We start from the raw sequence: 21,620 nt of genomic DNA on the forward strand, positions 1-21,620 counted from the left end.
AAGTGTGGGGTATAAGCAGGGGTCATGTGAGAATATTTCTGAACCAGTACTGAAGACCAGGTCTTGAATTATAAGACCAGGAAACTTAATGGTGGAATTCTGCTAACAAAGAGTCTGTCTTGACTTTTATGAAGGTAAAATACAAGTTTCGGAAGTAGGCGTTTCTTAATAGTCATCCTGCTGTGTTGGAACTTCTAACCTTGCAGTGCTTTGGAACTAGTGATGAGCAGTGCTGCTGGCTCCTCTGTCCAGTGTTTTGAAAGTAGATACATGAGTGCACAGAACATAGTTTCTAATGTAATGACAGAATGTGATGAAGTGTTTGTTTGAAATGACTTTCAGATCTCACAGCTGAGATCCTTGTTCAGTGGGGAAGCCACCTCAGAGGCCATTAGGTTTGAGAAAGGTATAATTAGACTGCATGATCATTCAGGTCAGTGAGCACAGTATAGAGAAGTATTGCATAGAGAAATAACCTCAATAAGCTAGTCTTGTGGTCAGAAGCATCTGAATAATTGTGTCTAGACCAGTGGATGAATGTGCACCTGCTATAAAATTCAAAACCAAATTTTGTATTGGTGGTTTTCATGCAGAAGTGGTAAATAAAATTATTCTTTATTTAACATAACTGTTGAAAAATCAATGTGAGGAAAGTGTATTACATATATGTTTTCAAAATAAGCTTTTCTGTGTTAGCAAGAAAAAGTAAATTGCTATGATGCAGGAAGCTTAATATTTGTTATGAACCATACACATTTGTAATAAATACAACTTACCTTTTTTCTGCAATTTTTTTTTTTACTGCAGTCCGTCAGAATAAGGGATATAAGGCTTTTATGACCAGTTGCATGTGAAGTAAGTTTGGAAATGTAGTCAGCTGAACAGTGTTATTCAGATTATCTCTTTTGGAGTCTGATGTTGAGGAATTGATTATATATTTACTTACATAGTTAGGTTGTCATCACAGTTGTGAAAATCTGTTTTATGTACATATGCTTGTTCCAAAGCTTCCTGGATATTTCTTGAAATATTAGCTATTCCACAGACTAAGGGTGGAAGAGTCTTTTCACAGCACAGTCCAACTGCTACTATGGGGTATGTAGGAGTTGTTTTCATAGATTAATGCTAGTGCTTATGTTTCTTAGGATAATTAGCTAACATTCAGGATAAAATTGATTATGGTGCAACTAGTAATTGTAGGGATTTTTATTAAAAGGTACAGAGAAGTATTTTCAGGTGGTTTAGGGAAAGATTGTGCATGTGTATGCACAGGAATATGGAATACAGGTAAGCATGGTACTGATAGTATAGCACAGTATATTTTAGCATAGTGTGTAGCATAGTTTGCTGTAGACTTGTGTAGGTGTAGAACAAAAAAATAAGTGGGTTTGTGATACATTTTGGTGTGGTGGTAGGACAAGTTCTGTAGGACAAGTGTCTGTTCTGATCTTATGTGCAGTGTGTGTTCCTGAAGCTAAACTGTCTGAAGAAGAGCTGGCTTAGGCTCTTGTGATCATAGCAATTTTCACATATGGACTTTCTGTCTTGTATGCTGATCCTTTAGGTATGAAATAAGGTAGAGTTTTCTTGATGTGCATGTTTTTTGATCGAGGTTGAAGGAGCAGAGCACAAGACTGACTGAAAACTGGGGTGAGCAGGAGCAGTGTTGCCAGTAATTTTCCTACAGTCATCTTCAGGTGGTTTGTCCTGTAATTCTTAAGTGGCTTGAAGATGACATGCTTATTCCGAAATGTCAGCATCTCATAATAGCTGGTTTCACAGCTAGGTAGGTTGCACGTATCTTAGAGTTTTGTTAAATTTGTGATCTTATAAATTTGCACATTACCTGTGCAACATGCTCTTTTTGCCTCTGTAAATCTTTCTATGCGTATAATAGTCTGACTCTGGGTTGTCAGATCATGAGCCACCTGTGGCTGAAGATGGCTGGAAGCTGAGAGAGCATGGCAGCAGTTAGAAAAGGTAGCAGCAATTTCAGTAGAAGGTCTTTGCTGGGGTAGTTTTGTTTTGGTTTTATTCAGTCAGTACTGAATCAGCACTATTATACAATGTGCTGTGGGAAGTGCTCTGTTCTGGCTGGAATGTTGAACTGAGAAGTTCACTAGTCTGATGAGCACACTTTTGAAAAGATGAGAGGTAAGAGTTAGTGTTGTTCTCACCATTGCCTCAGTAAGGAGGGAGCAAGTTCTGTGATTGATATGGGTTAGTTCTTAACATTCTCAATGAGTTGTTTCTTATTCCTATATTTCAGCTTGAAGCTTGATATAGACCAAATCTGAAACTACCTGTAGTTAAAGTGTTTTAAGAATAGCATTCACTAGAAGAAGGCTGTTAAGACTTGTGGCTAATATAGAAAATTCTTTGTTAGTCATAATCAGGAAATCATCTAGATATTTGCGTTTGTGGCCCCTGTCGGGCAATAGCAGACTTCTGTTTTTTTAAATGAAAACACTTTCTAATTTAGGTTAAATAATTTTGAATTTTAATTTGTTGTGCCACTACTGTCAGATTTGCTAAAACTTACAGGCTACAACATGACAGATAGATTGAGTTTGACTAAGAAGGAAGGGGTTTTTGTTCCGGGGTCTTTTGTGTATGTATGCTGTCAGATTGTTCTAGCTGCTGGTAGAACCACTTTTTTGAGTACAGTATTCTAGTCTGTGGTCAACAATTTGTAATTGTACTTAAGAAAACAATATTTTTACAAAGCCTGTCTGCTGCTACACTGAGCTTTGGTTTTGCAGGGAGCTTATTTGATTGTCAGTAATTTTGGATTTGTTCCATGTTCATGTTTGGAAAACCAAAAGAAGGTTGACAAGTTCTGGATATTTTCACCATCTTTATAATTTTCAAATGTGTTGGAGACATACAGGACACTTATACAAAACCCTTTTTCTTCAATTCAGTATTCTGATAGGTTATTTCTGCCTTTTCCGTTAGACTTTGGAGAGTGAGTCTGAAATTCTAAAAGTCCTTGTGGCTTTTTCAACAAAGAATAGAGAATACTCAGAGTTTAGAAATTATTATTGTCAGTAAAAAATTGAACTGACACCTAATTTGACTTCAACAAAAAGCTCTGCTGAATTAATGAGGTGGTGGTGTTCACTTCCTGAAACTTCCAGATGCTTTAGAATATGCATGTGAATTGCCAGCTCTGAATTGACGTTTAGGTTACTAGGATGGTTTGCTCAGAAAGAGATGGGCATTTCATGGCTTACTGGTCACATGTACTCCCCTGCTAGTAGTTGTTCTTGTTCTCACTGGAAACAGCAGAATTTCCTCAGATAAAAACCAGTGACATTTTTTCAGTGCACCAGGTTTGAAGCAATCACAAACTCACACAAATGTGGTCTTGTTGACGTCCCAGTCCTTCAATAGCCAGAGTTAAGTGTGTACCTGTGGTGAGAATAAGGTATTGTGTGTTTAGTTCTTGTGCTCTGACTGCAGTTAGATTGGCTTTTATTTTTTAGAGGCTCTTGTGCTTTGGCTTCTTTCCAGTCATCCTGCTTCCACTTCTGTTGGCAGGATTGCCTATTGCTGTGCAGTGAACTGGGTTGAGGAACTGATCTGGCTGTAAACTGTGTTAGAACAAGTTGCACAAACGTTAGTGCTGGCCAGAGGAGCTTGGGCATTGCTGCTGTTCAGTATGTGACTGCAGCCAGTCAGGCCTTCTCACCTTCTGTTGGAGTTGCTGGCAATTTTGTGGTCTGCTTTCAGAAAAACCTCCAAAATCTCTTTATGGATATCAGAAAGTCTGGAAATGCTTAATGCTTTTGGATGCCAAACCTGAAACTTTGAGTTAAAGCAAACTTTCTATATGTTTTGCAAGACTGCTTGGGTACAAGTATCTGAATCAGAAGTTCATGTTCTATGCAAATAAAAAACCTGCAAGTTTCAGCTGTTCTGTTGGTATTACAGGTACTCTTGGTATCGTGTTAGAAAAATCTGACCTTTTTGGTCTTGTCAGCTTAATGTGACACAGTGTCTTCAGCTTCTGTATGAATCCTGGGTTTTACACAACATCCATGCCATGGTTTCAGCCATTGGTATGCACAGAGAGGTGAAGCAAGCTGTGTTGTTTTCACATTCTTGTGTTTTCACATTTCTTGTTCTTTTGTGTTTATTTGGCTGACGCTAGAAGGGTAAGCCTTTCCTGGAAGACCCACAGTTTAGGACAAGCCAAGGGAAAAAAAATGGGCATTTTACAGGTGACTTTTTAGAGGTGTAAAATGTTTTAATTGGTTATTTGTTCCGGCAGTTCAGTTACTGCATGACCTTTGTAGGCATTTATCAGTACATTGTCTGACATGGTTAGAGAATAAAACTGCTGTGGATTTCTGTTTGTCCAAAAAGCATGTGCATAATTTCCACACCTGTAAAGTGAATCTTCCTTGGAAAGTCAAAAGTTACTTCTTAAGTGTCTGTAGAGATTATTTGCAGTTAAAATGCTTATTGTCCTTTGAGAAAGACACTGTGTGAAGTCCATCTCCTCAAGAATGAATCTACCTTGAGATAAGGTCTAAAGAAAGGGACTTTCTTTAAGAATAGAGAACAACAGAGCTGTTATGTATGAATATTTAAAAAAAAGATGTATTTGTTTAATGATTTTTAAATAAGCAGGCTGAACAAATTTGCAGTTGAAATACATCTCACAATATATTGAGTGTTGGCTGCATTCCTTTGATGTTGGCTAATTCCTTTTGAAGAGGAAAACAGTCCTGTGCAGAATATAAAACCCAGTGCAAACCCCTGGCTTTAAGAATTAGCACATTTTTTATTAAGAAAATGTAAGGTAATCTGATATTAGTTTGTGCTTTAACAGCATAACTGTGTATAAACAAGCTCTGTTTTTAAGATTCCATTTGATTTTAAGGAAATTTACGTTCAGTCCACTGAAAATAAATCAACACTAATTTTACTTTCGCAGTGAGTTCAGCTCTGCATATCCTATCCATGTGTGTTGTACATTAGGAATCCAAATGGACAGCAAAAAAACACCCAACCACCTTCAAGTATTGTCCTAAGTCCCAACCCCTGCAGCGTAACCAAATGAACAAAACAAAAACACACCCAACCAACCACCCTTGCAATTCTCATCAGCCTGAAATGTTTCTAGAATTTGAGAATGTTGTTCAGGTGATTGAGAAGTCTGGAGGTGCTTAATAAACTACACAGTATTATATAGAGAACATTGAGTATTCTGCTCTAAAATAGACCGTGTCACAGCAGTGTTATAAAACAACTGGTGGTGGTTAACTTTTTGGTTAAGTGATTAAATATTTAGCATTTTAGGAAATTTTTAGAGAAAGTTCTGTTTAATTGAGCAGAAATAATGTATTCTTAAATATCATAGGCAGTAGGAGTCTAAGCCTGAAGTCAGTTAATATTCACTTTCTTGGATAATTTCATTGATGTGAATTTTACCATTTCAAAAGTGCTCCTGGTCCTGTTTATCATTCTTGTTGTAACAACCAGTCTTCTTCAGTTAAGAGCCGACAGTTGTATTTGGCATTGTGATTGAAGTAGTTCAAGCTCTTGCTCTGTGCCATTGGAATAATTTATTTATGTAGATTTCATTAGACTTTTTATGAGGGTTTCTTATTTGCATTTTACCCTTCTTTGTCCATGGAAAAGAAGGAGGGTGGAAGTTGTCATTTTAAACACATTTGCTTAACTGTTCGTGTCCGCTTCCTGCTTTCCATTCTGAAGGTGGTTGGTGGTGCCATGGAAAAAGAAGCTGGATCTGGGGAGATGGGAATGAATAACCAGGATCAGCTGGTGAAGAGCAAGTGCACTGAGCTGTCTGATACAGCGTTGCAGTATCCGCAGTCCAATTGTTACAGCCTGGAGAACGCTGGCACCTTGGAAGAAGCCGAGTACATCACAAAGAGCAGAAAGCATCCGGGGCCCACAGGCTGCTCCCAAGAGTCCCGTGAGGAGACTCCTGGGAGAGAAGAAGCCCGTACTGACCCACCTGATGGCCAGCAAGATCCAGAGAGTGAAAAACACAAAGAGAAAACGTTGGGTGTGTTCTCATTGGTGTTCTGATTTTTAATATAATATTTTTAGAAAATGTTTATAAAATATTTATAATACTTCTGTAAAATAGCTATGGATTTGCTCCTTGTCTCAAATTTACTCTGTAGCCAAAAACTTGTCACCCGTAACAGGATATTTTGAGAAACTGTGTGCAATTCTACTTGGGAAAGACAGTTCTTAATGCATATGTAAGACTCCTTCAGCTGGCAGTGCTATTTTTACATGAACTTTAATAATAATGTGGTAATTGCTAATCAACTTTTTTAACTTTCTGGTTTAAATCTGGGATGGCAGTGTTCAGTGCTGCCAAACACGGCTGATAATTAAATTCTAAATGCTTATTAAGAACGTATCTGCCAATACTTAGCCTTCTAGATGGCATTTTTTTCAGATTTTTTTATTATCTGTACAGTTCTAAAATGAACATATTTTTGTATTATTATATTAAAATAATTTTTGCTATCCTAGTTGTCAAATGGCAAGACAAATAGGGCAAGATGAATTTATTCTTGCTGATGACATCTTGTGATGACTTCCCATTTGTCATCTGTTAGGATTATGCGGCTGTCAAACCAGGGAACAACTTATATCAAGCTAATTTCTCATGGATCTATATTTTACTTCTAAGGACGGACTGCTTTTCTGGTATCTGGTTTTTCTTCCTCAGTAACATTGTCTATCATCCATTTAATAGGAAAAGAAGTGTTATTATTAATGCAAGCCTTGAACACACTTTCTACTCCAGAAGAAAAGCTGGCAGCTTTGTGCAAGAAGTATGCTGATCTGGTAAGTAATTTGTAAAGATTACGGAAGTTATTAATGTGTTAATATTAACTATGGAATGCAAGAACAACTAATGAAGGACAGTTAATGATTTTGGGTATTTTACAGTGTTGGTAAAAAAGACACCCAGGCTGACTGAGTGTTGCTTCAGCCAAACTTTCTTGTAGTCATTTCACTTCTACATGACTGCACAAATCCAAAGCAAAAACAGGTTTTGATAACTTGATGTTGGAGCATAATACTAGGATTAACAGAAAAGTTGAGTTCTTTTGGGAGTAACTGATAAGGCTTTTGTGCTTTATCATTTCGGGATAAAGGGAAAGAACATGCTATCATACAGAGATTTGAGGGGGAGAGAGAAAATGTTCAGTTATATTTAACTCTTTAGTGATTTTTGGGAAATGTAGGCTGTTGGGAAGATCTAGGTTTAATTTAATTTTGCTTTCTGATGATGTGAAGGAAAGGAAAGAAAGGGTTGCATTTCTTCAGTAACAAACCAAAAAGAAGCAGTTCATAAAGTGCATTCCCACCTCAAATTGATATTCATTCTCTAAAACAATTGATCACGAAATTGGGGGTTAGAGGAGAGGGTTCATAAGTTTACTTTCCGGAATGTTCTTGGAGATAACAGTGCTTGACTCATTTTTCTTTAGACAGGGACCGACAGGAATGGAAAGACTGGAAATCTTGTGTGTATATGTTTTCCCACCCTATTTGTAGTTATAAAATGAATGCAAACTAAAGAGATTACAAAAGCCTAAGTTTTCTCTCTGTAGCTGTCAAGTGTATCATATGCAGATGTTTCTGAAAATGACATAATGGCTGCACAACATGGCATTACTCTTCTGAAAGATTTTTTTTTTCCTTTGAGATATATACTGTCTCCAAAACTTTGAAGATGATCTAGCGGGTTGTCTTTTTACTCACAGAGACAATATTGATTACTTAAGAAGAGACTTAGATTAGTTCTGTTATGGAAATCCTGAGTCCTCCATGGATGTCTGTTACATTTTTACTTTGTTTTCCTTGCGCTCTCTTACATGTTCTTGGTTCATGTGAGTGCATTTCCTTTAAAACCAACAGCTTCTCTAAGAAGTCACTTTCATTTAAATGAGAAACAAAAATAGTTTTGAATTGTAACTCAAGGATGGGGAGCCCACCTAAAAATGAGCTTCGATGTTGTGAGAGAAAAATGCAGTAGGTTCGTTGTTCCTTATGAGCAATTGCTCGTGCATGTGATGCCTTTTCTGTTTAAGCAAACAGCTCCTGTGTCACCTCGCAGTGGTGATGAGGGCCTGCATGAGGAGCTGGGCCAGTATGAATCCCTCAGTTCTGCAGAAAGAAAAGAGTCTGCCCTATTTCAGTTTGAGTTTTATTATTATTGGAAAGATCTCAAAACAATTAGGGAGCAGCTGGACCAAAAGAATTGTAATCTCCTTTAAGAAGCTTGGTAATCAGATGAGATGTGTCCTCTTTAAGGTTTTTGCCCTCCCAGGAGGGATCAGTAGACTGTAGGCAGAGTAAGCATTCACAGTTGCCATCCTAGAAAACCCCCTGCTTTCCTCATTATGCTCAGAATGGCTGAGGAGCCTGGGTAGGAGCTTGTCTGGGTGTAAGAATAGCTCTGTTTCAGCTAGATGAGTTTGAGGGATGCCTCTGTTCTAGTTAGAATGTTTAGGTTGGATCTGATTGTGTTCCTTTTAAGATGCATTCTTTTCTTCATGATAGTGATGGAGAACCACTGGCATAGGTATCAGCTTTAATGCCAGCAGAGGTTTGAACTGTTTATGACAGTGCACCTACAATGCTTTTTTTCTTTTTTTAAAGATTCATCATCTTTAAAGCTCACTGTCAGGTTTTTCAGTGGTGTCTCATGAAAAGGACTGTACAATGAAGGTAGGAATGCCTCTCTCCTGGCAAAAGATCTTCCACAATTTTTTTTCCATCATTTGGAATCTATCAGGAGATCAGCCTGTGATGCAGGAAGGTTTGCATCCTTGGTGATACATCTCACATTGGCACACTTTTACAGGCCTGAAGTTTCATAGGTGTGTAGACGGCACAACCACTTGAAGTGTAGTGTTTTCTGGCCGTGCAAGAAAAGGGCTTTTTGTGTTTAGATGTGAAAATACGCCCTTAACGTTCCCTAAACTACATTAAATACACATTTAATTTACTGTTGTCATGGAGGTCCTTAACTCTATTCTTTCTTTTGTGCTTCAGCATTATTTGAGCTCTTTCAGAAAACCAGCATTGTATTGTTCTTCTGTCATCGTGGTGTTCCTCATTGCCAGCCCTCTTTTCCTGTGGTGTCCCCAGGCTGAGGCACTATCTAATAAGGGGCAGTGTAACACTTAACATTGTAGCCTTCTTTGCAAAGAAACAGCCTCTAAATAATATGGTTTCTCAGGGACCCCAAAAATCAGTATAATGGAATATCTCTGTGAGATAGTAATGCAAGAAAATTCTCTTCACTGGATATTCACAGAATAGATTTTAAAATATGTATAGAGTTTACCTGTGTAAACAGCCTAAAGGAAATAGAAAAAAAAATTGCTTCAAAGGGTTGAGACTGCAGATCTCTTAAAGTATGGACCATGTAGTTGTAATAGTATCTGGCTTGATTTGTCAGGGCTTCTAGTTCTGTCTGTTCTTTTCTGAAATACTGCAGAATTCTACAAACTTGTATCAATTATGCTTCCCTTGGTAGGAGCTCCTGCTGACAAGGAGCTCTATACAGTTCTGTGGTTTTTCTTTTTGATAGCGAAAACAAGACCTGTTGGATAAACAGTTGTGTGTACTTTTAAGATAAGAGTGGGAAAAGTTGTGACTTGTTGAAAAGCCAGTCTCAGTTGGCTTTTAATTGTATGTGCAGATGAAAGCAGGCTGATAGCTCATAGTTAACAAGAGGTACATGCTGCCTGTTCCTCGAAGGCAAATGTTAACTGGCAAATGGAATTTGTAAATTTTCATTTTCTGTCCTTCTACATTAGAATTGTCTGGATGGATGATGGCAGTTTCTCTTTAAGATCAACTTGGGGTTTTAATGAAATTTTGTTTCCTTGTTTTCATCCAAAATGTTCAAAAGTTTCTTCAGTGGGTTCATCTAGATGCATAAAGATGGTTTCACCTATGTTTATTTAACAAATTTACTCTCTAACTGTAGTTGGAGGAGAGCCGAAATGTTCAAAAGCAAATGAAGATACTGCAGAAGAAGCAAGCACAAGTTGTGAAGGAGAAAGTCCACTTGCAGAGTGAGCACAGCAAGGCCATTTTGGCACGTAGCAAACTGGAATCTCTCTGTCGGGAGCTTCAGCGTCATAACAAAACTTTGAAGGTTAGTTTATTTACATAAATTACAGGGCTGCTGGTGATGGAAATCTTACAGATCACTGCTTAAAATCAGGACTGCTGCTTTTTTCCTTGTCACTTTGTCCATTACCTGTATGTGTGGATGAGTGCTATGTAGTGTAAGTGTAGCTGATTTTAAGGAAAGGAATACAGGGATAGTTAACTTGCTGATGTCCCTTTCCCCCTCAGACCAATACTTATTACTTGCAATATTTGATCTTGTCATATTTGTTTCTGGGAGCAGTGCTGATAACTGCTGGAAAAAATTGCACAAGTAAAATAATAGCAGCATGAATTGGTAGGGTAACCAAAAAGCTTAATTCTGTCAGAATATAATCAATGGGAGTGAAATGGAAGAGAGCCAAGAAGATAAGCATCTGTGATTGCTGTAGAAAATTGCATTATAGTATCAGTGCTGGTTTTTACATCTGGATAATGCTGACACTTACAAAGGTACTTAGCATCTTAATGTACCAGCCTTTGAGTAATGTTGGGAGTGGTAAAGACAAAAGTCTCTAGAAGTTTTGCAATTTCTAGATTCTTTTTCCACACACTTCACATGAGTGGTCAGCATGGCATATTTTGATTGTGCTTTATGTTAGTTCTAGCACTCTAGAAATTGAAACTGTACAGAAGTGAATTACTGCTATTGTTTCTGACTCAAAAAGTGCATGGTTTGACCTGAACACTTTTAATATTTTATATTAAATATTTTATTAATATTTATCCATAAAAGGAAGAAAACATGCAACAAGCCCGTGAAGAAGAAGAAAGACGGAAAGAAGCAACTGCACACTTCCAGATCACACTGAATGAAATTCAGGCTCAGCTGGAGCAGCATGATATACACAATGCCAAGCTCCGCCAGGAAAATATTGAACTGGGGGAAAAACTGAAGAAACTCATTGAACAGTATGCACTGCGAGAAGAGGTGCTTACAGTACACTTGTAATGGGATTTTCTTAGTTCCCTTACTGTAAGGATCAGATAATTATTGAAAAGGAAGGAAAACTCATGTCTTACAGCCATTTTATATATACTTTTTGTAATTATTCTTTCTACTTTGCTTCTGAGAGAAATTTAGTAGCTGTTTGGCTTCCTGTCTGCCCTTCCTGACTGGTTTTGATTATCTGAGTTCAAGATGCATTTTGGATAAAGTCTTTCACAGTGAAAGTAATCAAATAGAAATAAGTTGTCCAGAGATTGTCAAACCTCTGCCTTTAACATATTCAGAGCTCTGCTGGGCAAGGTGTGAGGGTGTGAGTAACCTGATCAGGATTTGAAGTTGACCCTAGTCTGAGTGGATTAAATGCCCCCAAAGGTTACTTCCAACATAAAAATGTATTAATAGTTCATATTCTTCAGAATTATAATGGAAAGGCATATAAGAGTTATTCTGTCTTATTTCTTCCATTTCATTAAGGTTGGGGTCTTTGGGGGAAGCTCCTTTGTGTACATAGCTGCTCTTGTTGGCACAGAATTGAAGTAAGCTATCATGCTTTAAGAACATATTTGGCCTGGTGTCATGGAAGTGTCTCTACTCTAAGGCTAACTGAGCTGTCTTTAATTGGCACCAGGATATGAGCTAGCTGCTCTAAGCTACAGTGATGGAAAACAGCCAATTCTCCTTGTTCAAGAAAGAACTGGGCTGCGTGGAGTTCTACAGCTAAGATTAGTTGGCTGGTTCTTAGTTGGCACAGGAGGTTTGGAGTTTAATTTCTCAACTGTTTCTGGAAGATTGGGGGTTTTTTTTGTTTTATTTTTAATCTGGATCAGTTAGTTAGAAAGGTCTCTGTAAGATAATTCCCTACCTTTTGTAATTGTGGAATATTTGTATCTGCCTGGAGACTATATGTAGAAAAGACAAGAAGTTGCCTTGTGCTACTTTATGGATAGAAGTAAGACTGCAAAATGCAGTGATTTCATGAGCTAAATTAACCGTTGTTGTAAACTTTGCTCATTTTGAGCTTTTGTAATGATGCAGACTGAGATTTTAGAACTAATACAATAAGGATTAGGGGTAGATAAACCAGCTTTAGAAGCAAGGATGTAGACTGCTTTTTACAGGATTTTTGAAACATCTGGTGTGATGTGACTGATGGTATTGTATTGACCTAATGAGACAGGCACCTGGCATCCATGAAAGACTAAAAAGGGTAATTACAGTGTATGGAGATACAGGGGAAAGAAAAAAAGGCATGTAAAACATGGTCTTTTACCACTTTGTCTTTTGCATGCAACTTTTAAACAATGTGCATCTCCCCAAACAGTAGTACATTGCCTTCATTGACCAGCAGACTATGTTTGGCTATTATGATTTTCTTTTTCCCTTTAGCATATTGATCAAGTGTTCAAACATAAGGAACTGCAGCAGCAACTTGTGGATGCCAAACTTCAGCAAACTACCCAGCTTATTAAAGAAGCAGAGGAAAAACATCAGCGAGAACGGGAGTTTGTAAGTGAACTCTAAAGTGAACTCTATATATGTTAAGAGAATTAAAACCCACCAAAACTAGACTTTTCCTGATTTAAAGCAAATACAGCAATTTGAGAGGACCAACTTTTGAAAGTTAGGGTAGGTTTCAACAAGGAGACATGAGATTTAAGTTTTGTATATGATGCCTGGAATATTGATGTCCATGCTAACAGGCAAGTAATGTTACTTGTTTGCATTTTCTCAGCAAATATGCTAAATATAATTTAAATTTCTCTTAGACTGGGGAACATACTGTGAATCACCAAAGGTACTTTATGCAGTCAAGAATTGTAACTTCTGGTGTTATGCTATAAGAGATAACAAATACGGAATAAAGCACATTTTTTTGTGCACTGTTTGCCCCCCAAAATGTGTGTGATGTTTTATTTGTATGTTAATAATCAGCAATATACTTGCAGTCTTCTGAGAAGTTTTCTTCCAATGAATCTGTAACTTCTAGGAAAAAAAGCCTTAGTTTTTTTTCTGTATAATCTTAAAATGACCATCTAGTGTTGGGTTCTTCTGGTTTTTCGGAATATAATTTTTGAGTCATAAGCTGGTGAAAATCTCCTCAAACATGAACCTACAAAATGGTGTCAAGTTGTAGTAAAATTGCTTTGAACTCATCTGCAAAGATAATATGGTGACTGGAGAAATGAAGGTGGAAAATAAATTAGGCTACAAATCAGTTGCAAATTACATGCAGTTTTTTAATTAACTGTTCATAATTTAGAAGTTCAGACTTGCTAGAGAAGTAGAAATATTGACTCATGTTGCCAGTTAGAGAAATGTTTCAATAAAAGTCTCTGCATGACATCACATGCTTTAAATTGTATACATGAAAATGCATTGTAGTAATAAAGCCTGTGTGAGAAAATGTGGTTGAATAGCCCCTAGGTGGTGATAATGTTTGTTCATTTTTAATCATAGATTGAGTTAAGCCATTTTTGGGAGTACTTTTTTTTCATTATATGGCTTTTTGCATTGTTTTTTAGCTCTTAAAAGAAGCTACAGAATCCAGACACAAATGTGAACAGATGAAGCAACAGGAAGCTCAGCTGAAGCAGCAGGTATCTTTTTTTAATGGAGAGATCTTCAGTAACAGTTCCAAAAATAAAATACCAAGAGATTTGTGACTGTAGTGAACATAAGGCAACATCTGAAAAAACTTAATATTCAGATGCTTGTGAAGAGTACTTTGTATTTTTTTTAAATAAGTTTTAAATTTAATTTCCAGTAGGTAACTCTTCCGTAGTGAAGCATGAAACATAAATTGTAAAGAATGATGTTTTGTACTTGCTGCTTAATACATCTGGAGAATACTGTTCCTGGAAGGTGCTTAACACTGAATTTCTGGAGTTAGTGCTCTTCTGAAGTAATAGTGCAATAACACAAAGACTAGAATGTAGGAAAACTTAAGAAGAAAAGTTTAGGAAAGCGTGGCTTCTCTGAAAATACTGTTCTTTTGTGACTGTAAAGAGTTGTGTGGGGGTTTTTACTCAGGCAGGCTTTAGAATCTGTTTTTTATTGTTTCCATCACCACCTGTTGTGGAGGATTGGGAGCAAGCAGTGTCCTGTTTATCCCTGTAGTTAGATTTAGTAACCTGACTGTCTCTGTCTCAGACCCTGCTGTCTCCAAATTATTTTCTTGTTGTAATGTAAATGCTACAGCAAAATCCCCTGTGAGAGAGGAGAAATGCTCTCTGGTTTTTGTGCTTTGGATCACCTTCAGTCATAGACTGCACCTGAGCTCAGCACGAGGCATGGGGAAATGGGAGTTTCAGCCAACACAGAGCAGTGGGAAGCAGTAGCTGTGCTCTCCACTGTGTGTCTGTTACTGCTTCATTTGAGGTTTTGTATGAAGTCTCTGTCCTGGTTTCAGCTGAATTAGAGTAAATGTGTCTCTATTCTCTGTTTTGGGTTCACTAAAACATTGATAGCACACAGATGTTTTGGCTGTTGCTAAGTTGTGATTGCTTTAAGTCAAGGGCTGTTTTATGTCTCATGCTCTGCTAATGAGGAGGTACACCAAAAAACCCAAAAAACTGGGTGCACAGGCTGGGACAGGTGACCCTGGCCAAAAGGCCAAAGGGTTGTTCCAGACCAGAAAACGTCATGCAGGCTGATGTGGGCTTGGGAATGGGATCTGGCATTGGGCAGTAGGTGGTGAGCAGCTGTGTTGTGCATCACTTGTTTTTTCTTTTCTATTATTATCATCATAATCTATTATTATTGTGTTTTGCTTTGTTTCAATTAGTAAACTGTTCTTACCTCAAACTACAGTTTCGATTCTCCTCCCCATCCCACTGGGGTGGGGGGTGGGGATGAGTGAGCAGCTCTGTGGTGGTCTAATTGTCTGCTGGGCTTAAACCACGACAGTGTCTTTGAAAGCTATTCCATGTCTTTTTTTCACACATACTGTACCCAATTCTTTACTAGCCTTTCCAGCAGTTAGGTTTAAAGTGTGTGTGTGTGTGTGTAGTTAGATGTAATCATACACATCTCCATTGGACTTGAACACAGGAATATCCAGATACTTCCAAATAGGTTTTTTACCATGCTTAGTCTTTTATGATTTTTTTCCAAGTTGATCACCCTTTATTTAAAATCTCACTGCCTCTTTTGTTGTTTTTAATAGTTACAATGGGTATAGTTAGTGGTTTCATAGGGACAACAGATTTTTTTTTTGTAGAATAAGATGAACTAGAAAGTTCAGTGACAATAATGGCAAAGAGTCATGATGTACTGCTGACAAGCTAGGCTAATTCCTGTTTTGAAATTCCCTTTACTAATAGAGCAAACCATAATGTTTGTATGCTCTTAATTGTATTTTCCTCCAACCCCCCAGTGTAAGAATTGAGAGAACCTATTACTCTTTACTGAGAGTAAGAAGTTACTTTGAAATGGTCATGTATTCCTAGAACATCAAATCACACACTTATTAGGAATAATTTTTTTTAAACTGTGTTATTACACATATTTTGTGTTTCTTTCTTGGTGATTTACCTTGTAGTGCAGGGCAAGAAAATTTTCTGCAATTGAATATTAATGCTCTTGACTTTTTAAAGTGTAATGGTTCTCACTGTTCTGTGAATTTCTTTTCAATATTCACTTTCCTTGATTTTTGTTCACTGGGAAGATTACATTGGTTGTGAATATGTATTTTGATTTCTGAAATCAGTCCTGTTTATTTTGTCCCAGCCTTGTTTATTAGCTTTGGCTGGTTAAGGTGGAAAGGTTGGTAATTCCTAAGTTTTAATTTCACCAACCAGGTGCTGAATTTCCTATATGTGTGTATGTCCACAGAATTTTTTTTCCAGTGGGGAAGTAAAAATGAGGTAGTGATGAACTGTGATGTCTTCCAGCATTTTATTAAACATAATATTCTTTTTACTTCAGAATATATTGCTGTTCTATAAACACAGAACTCTACTTCACATATAATTTGAATAGCAGGTCTGTGTGTTCCTCAAATGGAAATTGTAACGTAGTTTAAAAAAACTATAAGGAAGTTAATGTTTTACTATTTCTAGTTTCATTTTGCCATGTACCTACATATTTTTGTATTTGTATACGCTGTTCAGATTAATGTCTCTGCCTTTTTTCCAATAGCTTTCTCTTTACATGGATAAGTTTGAAGAATTCCAGACCACCATGGCAAAAAGTAATGAGCTCTTTACAACTTTCAGGCAAGAAATGGAGAAGGTATTTATAGGATTACCTAGTTTCATAAAAAGTAATATAGAAATGTATGCTGTTAGTGGGTTGCATTTTAGATTTTACAGGCATTGGCCTTCTGAAAATATAAAGAGTATTTTGACAATTTAATGTGGATCATAAGATAGGCTATAAGAATTATGGAAGAGAAATGTATTTTTTTTCTCTATTTTAACATACTTTAGTAATACTTAAATTGTAATTTCAGTGTTCTACCAAATATTGGTTCTAATTCTCTTTGGCTGTGCTTATGTTTTAAAACTTCTTTTCCTGAAGGTTTTTATTACTTGTACTTGAAAGTTGATTAGTCTGTTTCTTTTTAGACTCAATATTGTTTTCTTTGAATGCAAAATCTGTAGTTGTGGGGTTGATGCTGTGCAGAAGCATTTTCCCAAAATAACTTGTTCAAACTGGACTTGGAAAGTAATATGAAGAAGTCTAATTAGTCATGTCAAACCACCTACGTTGCAGCACAAGCCACAGAATTAAATCTTTTATTTATCTTTTGTAGATGACAAAGAAGATTAAGAAACTGGAAAAGGAAACCATTGTGTGGCGTACAAAATGGGAAAACAACAACAAGGCTCTTCTGCAAATGGCTGAAGAGGTAACCATCTTTTAAGCAGCAGCCTAGTTCAGCTAGAGCTTGAGTCCTAGAGAACTTTCAGCAGTTTTTCAGTTTTAGAGAACTGGAAGTAATACACTGCAGCTTCTTCTTGGACTGTCTGCATTATGTTTCATGTTATGTAAGTTATTGTCCTCCTCAGGCATGGAAAATAAAAGGCTGCTATGTAAATCTAAGCTGATGGCACAAGAAGAAATTGAGCTTCGTTATTACTTACTGGTCCATTGGTGGGATATGCATGAAATCATACAAGCAGAAGGAATTGTATTTCTGTATTTCAATATGCTGAGCAAAGTTCAGCCAATGCTCTGATAGAAATCTGAAATGCACAAGACTGACATGAAGGAAGTAAGTCCCATGCAACAGACTGATTGCTTTCTTGCATTGCTGCTGCTTTTGAGGTCGTGAAATGCCATGACTTACTTGCAGTTTGGCAGGAGCTGCACAGTGCAGCTGTTCCTGCACTGTCCAGAGCCTGGTTCAGGTATGTGAGGTCTGGCCTTGGCAAACTGTGCTTGGTTGAGTAGGATCTGCTGTAGTGCTGTTAATCTTTCCCTCCCTTCTTATAAGGAGCTAGTTAGGAAAGCCCCAAGTGCGGTACATTCTGGCCTGGATTCTGCAGATGGATTGTGGATTTCTTACTTTTGTGCCCTTCTCCTCCCTACAGTTGGGTTGTATTATTGGGTTGTACTTGACAGTGTTATGGGAGTTCATATTAGGGTCCTGGTTGATGCCCAGCCCTTACTTATAGCTAGCATTAAGTGGTTATGTAGTTCTCATTGCTTGTTTTGAAAGGCATCCATTGCCACTCCAGCTCCAGGCTAGGTGAAGTATGCTGAAGAAATTGGCTCTAGTTCAGCTGGAATTTGGCCTACTGGATTAATTAAGACTTAATATTCAGGATTAAATAGTGGTGATTCTTTTAATTAATTTAAGGGGGGAAAATGGTTGTATCACAGAGTTTTTATTTCCTTTGTCCTTCAGAAAACAGTAAGAGATAAAGAATACAAAGGCTTTCAAATAAAACTGGAGCGTTTGGAGAAGCTCTGCAGGGCCCTTCAGACGGAAAGGAACGAGCTGAATGAGAAGGTGGAAGTGCTCAAGGAGCAGGTTTCTCTTAGAGAAGCAGATGTGGATCTGGCAGTGCAGGTGTTGCAGTCCTGCACACTCAATTCCCATGAGGAGCTGGGCACTCCCATTGACACGGAACCAGGAATCCAACCCGATGCGGAATCACGTGCGGGAAGTAGCTCAGAAAAGACTGTCTCAACAGGTCCTGATCCTGGCACTGAATCTGTAGACTAAAATGAAGTGTAAACACTGTATTGAGAAATATATTTTGTGTATAACTTTCTCTGTTGGTGGTAACTATTTGGTTTTGTGGTGAAAATTTTCTTACTTTTTCTACCATATCTGTATTTTCTTAGAACTACTGGACTTATGTGGTACAGGAAGCTGCATAGCAGCTTTAAATAGCTTAAACTATAAATTTTCCACAACTGTGTTGCACATCTGCCTCATTTTTTAGAAGAAAATATTTTTCCATAAAAGGATGCATGTGTGTTTCCTCCCCACAACACAAATCACTGTCATGGAAGACTGTGTACAGACCTAATATCGTTTGGGGAAAATGGTGACAGCAGGTCACTCTTTTGTTTTAAAGAACAGCACTCTAGTTTTGTTCATTGATTTGCCACTCAGTATACTAAAGATTATCAATTTTCCAGTAAATTTATCTACATAAGGATGTCTAATGGCCAGTAAAAAGTCAATTTTCCCCCATCTATGTTTTCATATATATGAATGAAAAAGTAAAGGTCCAGAATACAGTTAAAAGTATGTTTAAAGGGTTTTATGTACTTTGTGGTATGAAGAAACAGCTTTGAAATACGTTAACTTGCAGCTGGTGAAACAGGGTGTACAGCTTTTTGCAAATGTCTCAGGGCTGTGGTGTAAAGGTTAGTTTGGACTATTTGCCCTTCCTGTGAACATGTTAAATAGAAATGTGTTGAAGAATATAGTGATGCTACAGAATGGGATTTTGCAGCTGTGGAGCCTATTGCACAGGTGTTGGTCACATTCTTCCCTCTTAGCTCCAGTGTGTCCACCGCATGGTTATCCTGACTAGACAAGTCCATTCATGTCTGAGCAAACCTCTGGATTATCTGAAGAGCTGGAAAATAAGACACTTCTGCTGGAGGTGTGGAAGACAGGAGTCTGGCATATAGACCTCCTCTAACAGCCAGGTATGAGACGTATTTAAGTGTTAGTTAAGGCTATACTGGTCATGATTGAACATGAAGATTCAGATATGTCTCCTGAAGTACAGCGTGGAATTTCCTGCACGTTCATCCTCAAAGCTGCACCAGTTGGCTGAGTGCCTTCCCAGTCAGGTTATCTGGTAAAGATGGTACTTCACATTCTTATGCTAACATACCACAAGCAAAGCCCCCTTGTTAACCTTAAACCATATTGTATTTTCCTAGAAAATTTGATATCCACATTGTGACTTCTTTTCTTGAAAGGAACTAGGACCAACACTTATTTTTTGGCAAGGCGATGTGATCTAACTACATGCTACCCCTAACTTTAGTTCCCATGCATTTACTTTCTAGTTTTGGTTGCTGTCATTTTAAGAAATATGAACATGTGTAGCCTTTTCTGGTACTTAAAAGTTTTTTGCACTTACTTGGGAGGGGATTTCTGAGTCAAGCACATCTCAACGAGCTTCCTACCCCCATTGCCCTTGGCAGTTCAGTGGCTAAATTACTTGAATGTTCAGGCTGCACTGAGCTCCCAGTCCTTTTCCTGTAGTAATGTACGTTGAAATAACTTAGATGTCTCAGAGAGAAAGGCTCTGTAAGCTCATACCACTAAGAGGAACTGTGCAAAACTTACATTTCTGGAATAAAGCAAATGGGAAGCTTGCCATCCTTCTCCTAGATTGTGTGGGTTTGGTGTTGTGGTCCAAGCACAATGCAGGAATGAAAAGAAGGTAACATTGAGCAGTCAGGTTAGATTCAGAGCTTTGAAATGTTGATCATGCAAACCATATAGCATAAGAATAACTGGAAAAGAAATATTTCAGACTTGCCATTCAAATTACTGCTTTATGGAATCAAGCTTGAAAAAACAGGTGTTGTGAGAACTGGTTTTCAGCTAACACTAAGTGTGATGTAATTTTCCTGAGGAAAAGCGAAAAACTTTGTATCTGGTGCATCATACCCTTGGCAAGGTAGGACATGCAGTTTTCTATTTTTGCAATTTATTATTTGGACATTTGTATTCTGAACTATTCTTTCTGTAGTGCTTGTTTTACATGGAGGCAAGAGTGAGTTTTTGGACCCTGCTGCAAGAATAAATTAAAGGGCTTTTAGAGACATGACAGATGTATGCAACAGCAATACAAGTATCTTTGACACTGGCTAAATATGTAAATGAAGCTGAATGCCCCAAGTGAAAGGCTTTTAGAATGGGGATATTTTCTCTATTTTCTACCCTCAACATACCCTTATCATAGCATCTTATCTGGCCAAGGCAAACTGTGTTTTGCTTCCTGAAACCAGTCAGCAAAGTTTCATATGTTGATTAAAAAGTGTTGTTTTAAAAAAAAAAACCACAGACTGATGTTAGGGATAAGCTCAGCACTGTCACTGATCTGCCATATTGCAGGCTATTGCACTGCCAGGCTGCAGCCAAAGGGGCTCCAGTAGGGTTTTTAAGTAAACTTGTATTACTGCCTTTCTCCCACTACTACAAACCATTTAACCTGGATGTAAACTGATGTAGCCTGAGGTGAGTGTGTCTGATTGTCAAAACTGGGGCCTGATGGACAGTTTCACCATGATTAAGCTGCAAAAAGCTAAATTGTATGTGATTCAAGACCCAAGTACATGTATACATGCACATGTAAGTTAGGGCTGGATCTGTATTGTTTTGTCCTTCCTTTCATTACACCTGGTTATGTTACAGTTCAATTCTCAGGTGTTGCAGAAAATCTACCTCTTTGGACTGTAGATGGAAATAACTGTGAAAAAAGTGATGCAGAAATCTAGTTTGTGCTAAACACACTGCTTTATTTTTACAATCCATGTCTGCTTTCATGAGGAAAAGTGATAAATGAACAGGCAGTCTTTGTTTTGCTTTTCAAAAACATTTTGTAGAGATTTTTCACTAATGTGAATCTGAAATTTTATCTACTCAATTCTGTATAGATTAAGTAAATAAGTATGCTTAATATATTGGACTCTGAGTTTTTCTTTGACATCATACTCATGTCTTCTAACTGAATCTGCTGAAACTGTATTTATTTGAAAAGTCAAGAGTGAAAATTAAAAGATGTGACGTTTGATTTCAAGCATATTGTTGGAGTGAGCTGCCCTGGGAGGGGGCTGCTCTGGGGTCGTGGCAGTGACTTGCACCTTCCTGGTAGTATCTGGTGGGAGCAGCCCGGGGCAGGGGGTGAGTGGGTGCTGCACTCTGCTCACCTCACCTGGAGTGTCTTAAGGTGAGGGTCACTTGCACCATGAAGGGCAGGAGCTCTGGCTGAACCTGCCCCTGCCTGCTTCAAATTCTGCTCATGCCTTTTCTCTCCAAAAATTTACCCATCGT

General features: G+C 37.8%; 1 protein-coding gene across 1 annotated transcript; it reads left to right on the forward strand.

Moving 5' to 3' along the window:
• Nucleotides 1-5,628: 5,628 nt before the first annotated feature.
• Nucleotides 5,629-21,248, forward strand: TXLNG (taxilin gamma). The gene is made up of 9 exons (XM_059839823.1): nt 5,629-6,043; nt 6,752-6,843; nt 10,007-10,177; nt 10,928-11,122; nt 12,527-12,646; nt 13,663-13,737; nt 16,280-16,372; nt 16,896-16,991; nt 17,994-21,248. Exons 1-9 carry the CDS (start codon nt 5,644-5,646, stop codon nt 18,312-18,314), a joined length of 1,563 nt encoding a protein of 520 aa, XP_059695806.1. The 5' UTR covers nt 5,629-5,643; the 3' UTR covers nt 18,315-21,248.
• Nucleotides 21,249-21,620: the final 372 nt, after the last annotated feature.

Source organism: Haemorhous mexicanus, chromosome 2 (genome assembly GCF_027477595.1).
Source record: "Haemorhous mexicanus isolate bHaeMex1 chromosome 2, bHaeMex1.pri, whole genome shotgun sequence".
Taxonomy (NCBI): Eukaryota; Metazoa; Chordata; class Aves; order Passeriformes; family Fringillidae; genus Haemorhous; species Haemorhous mexicanus.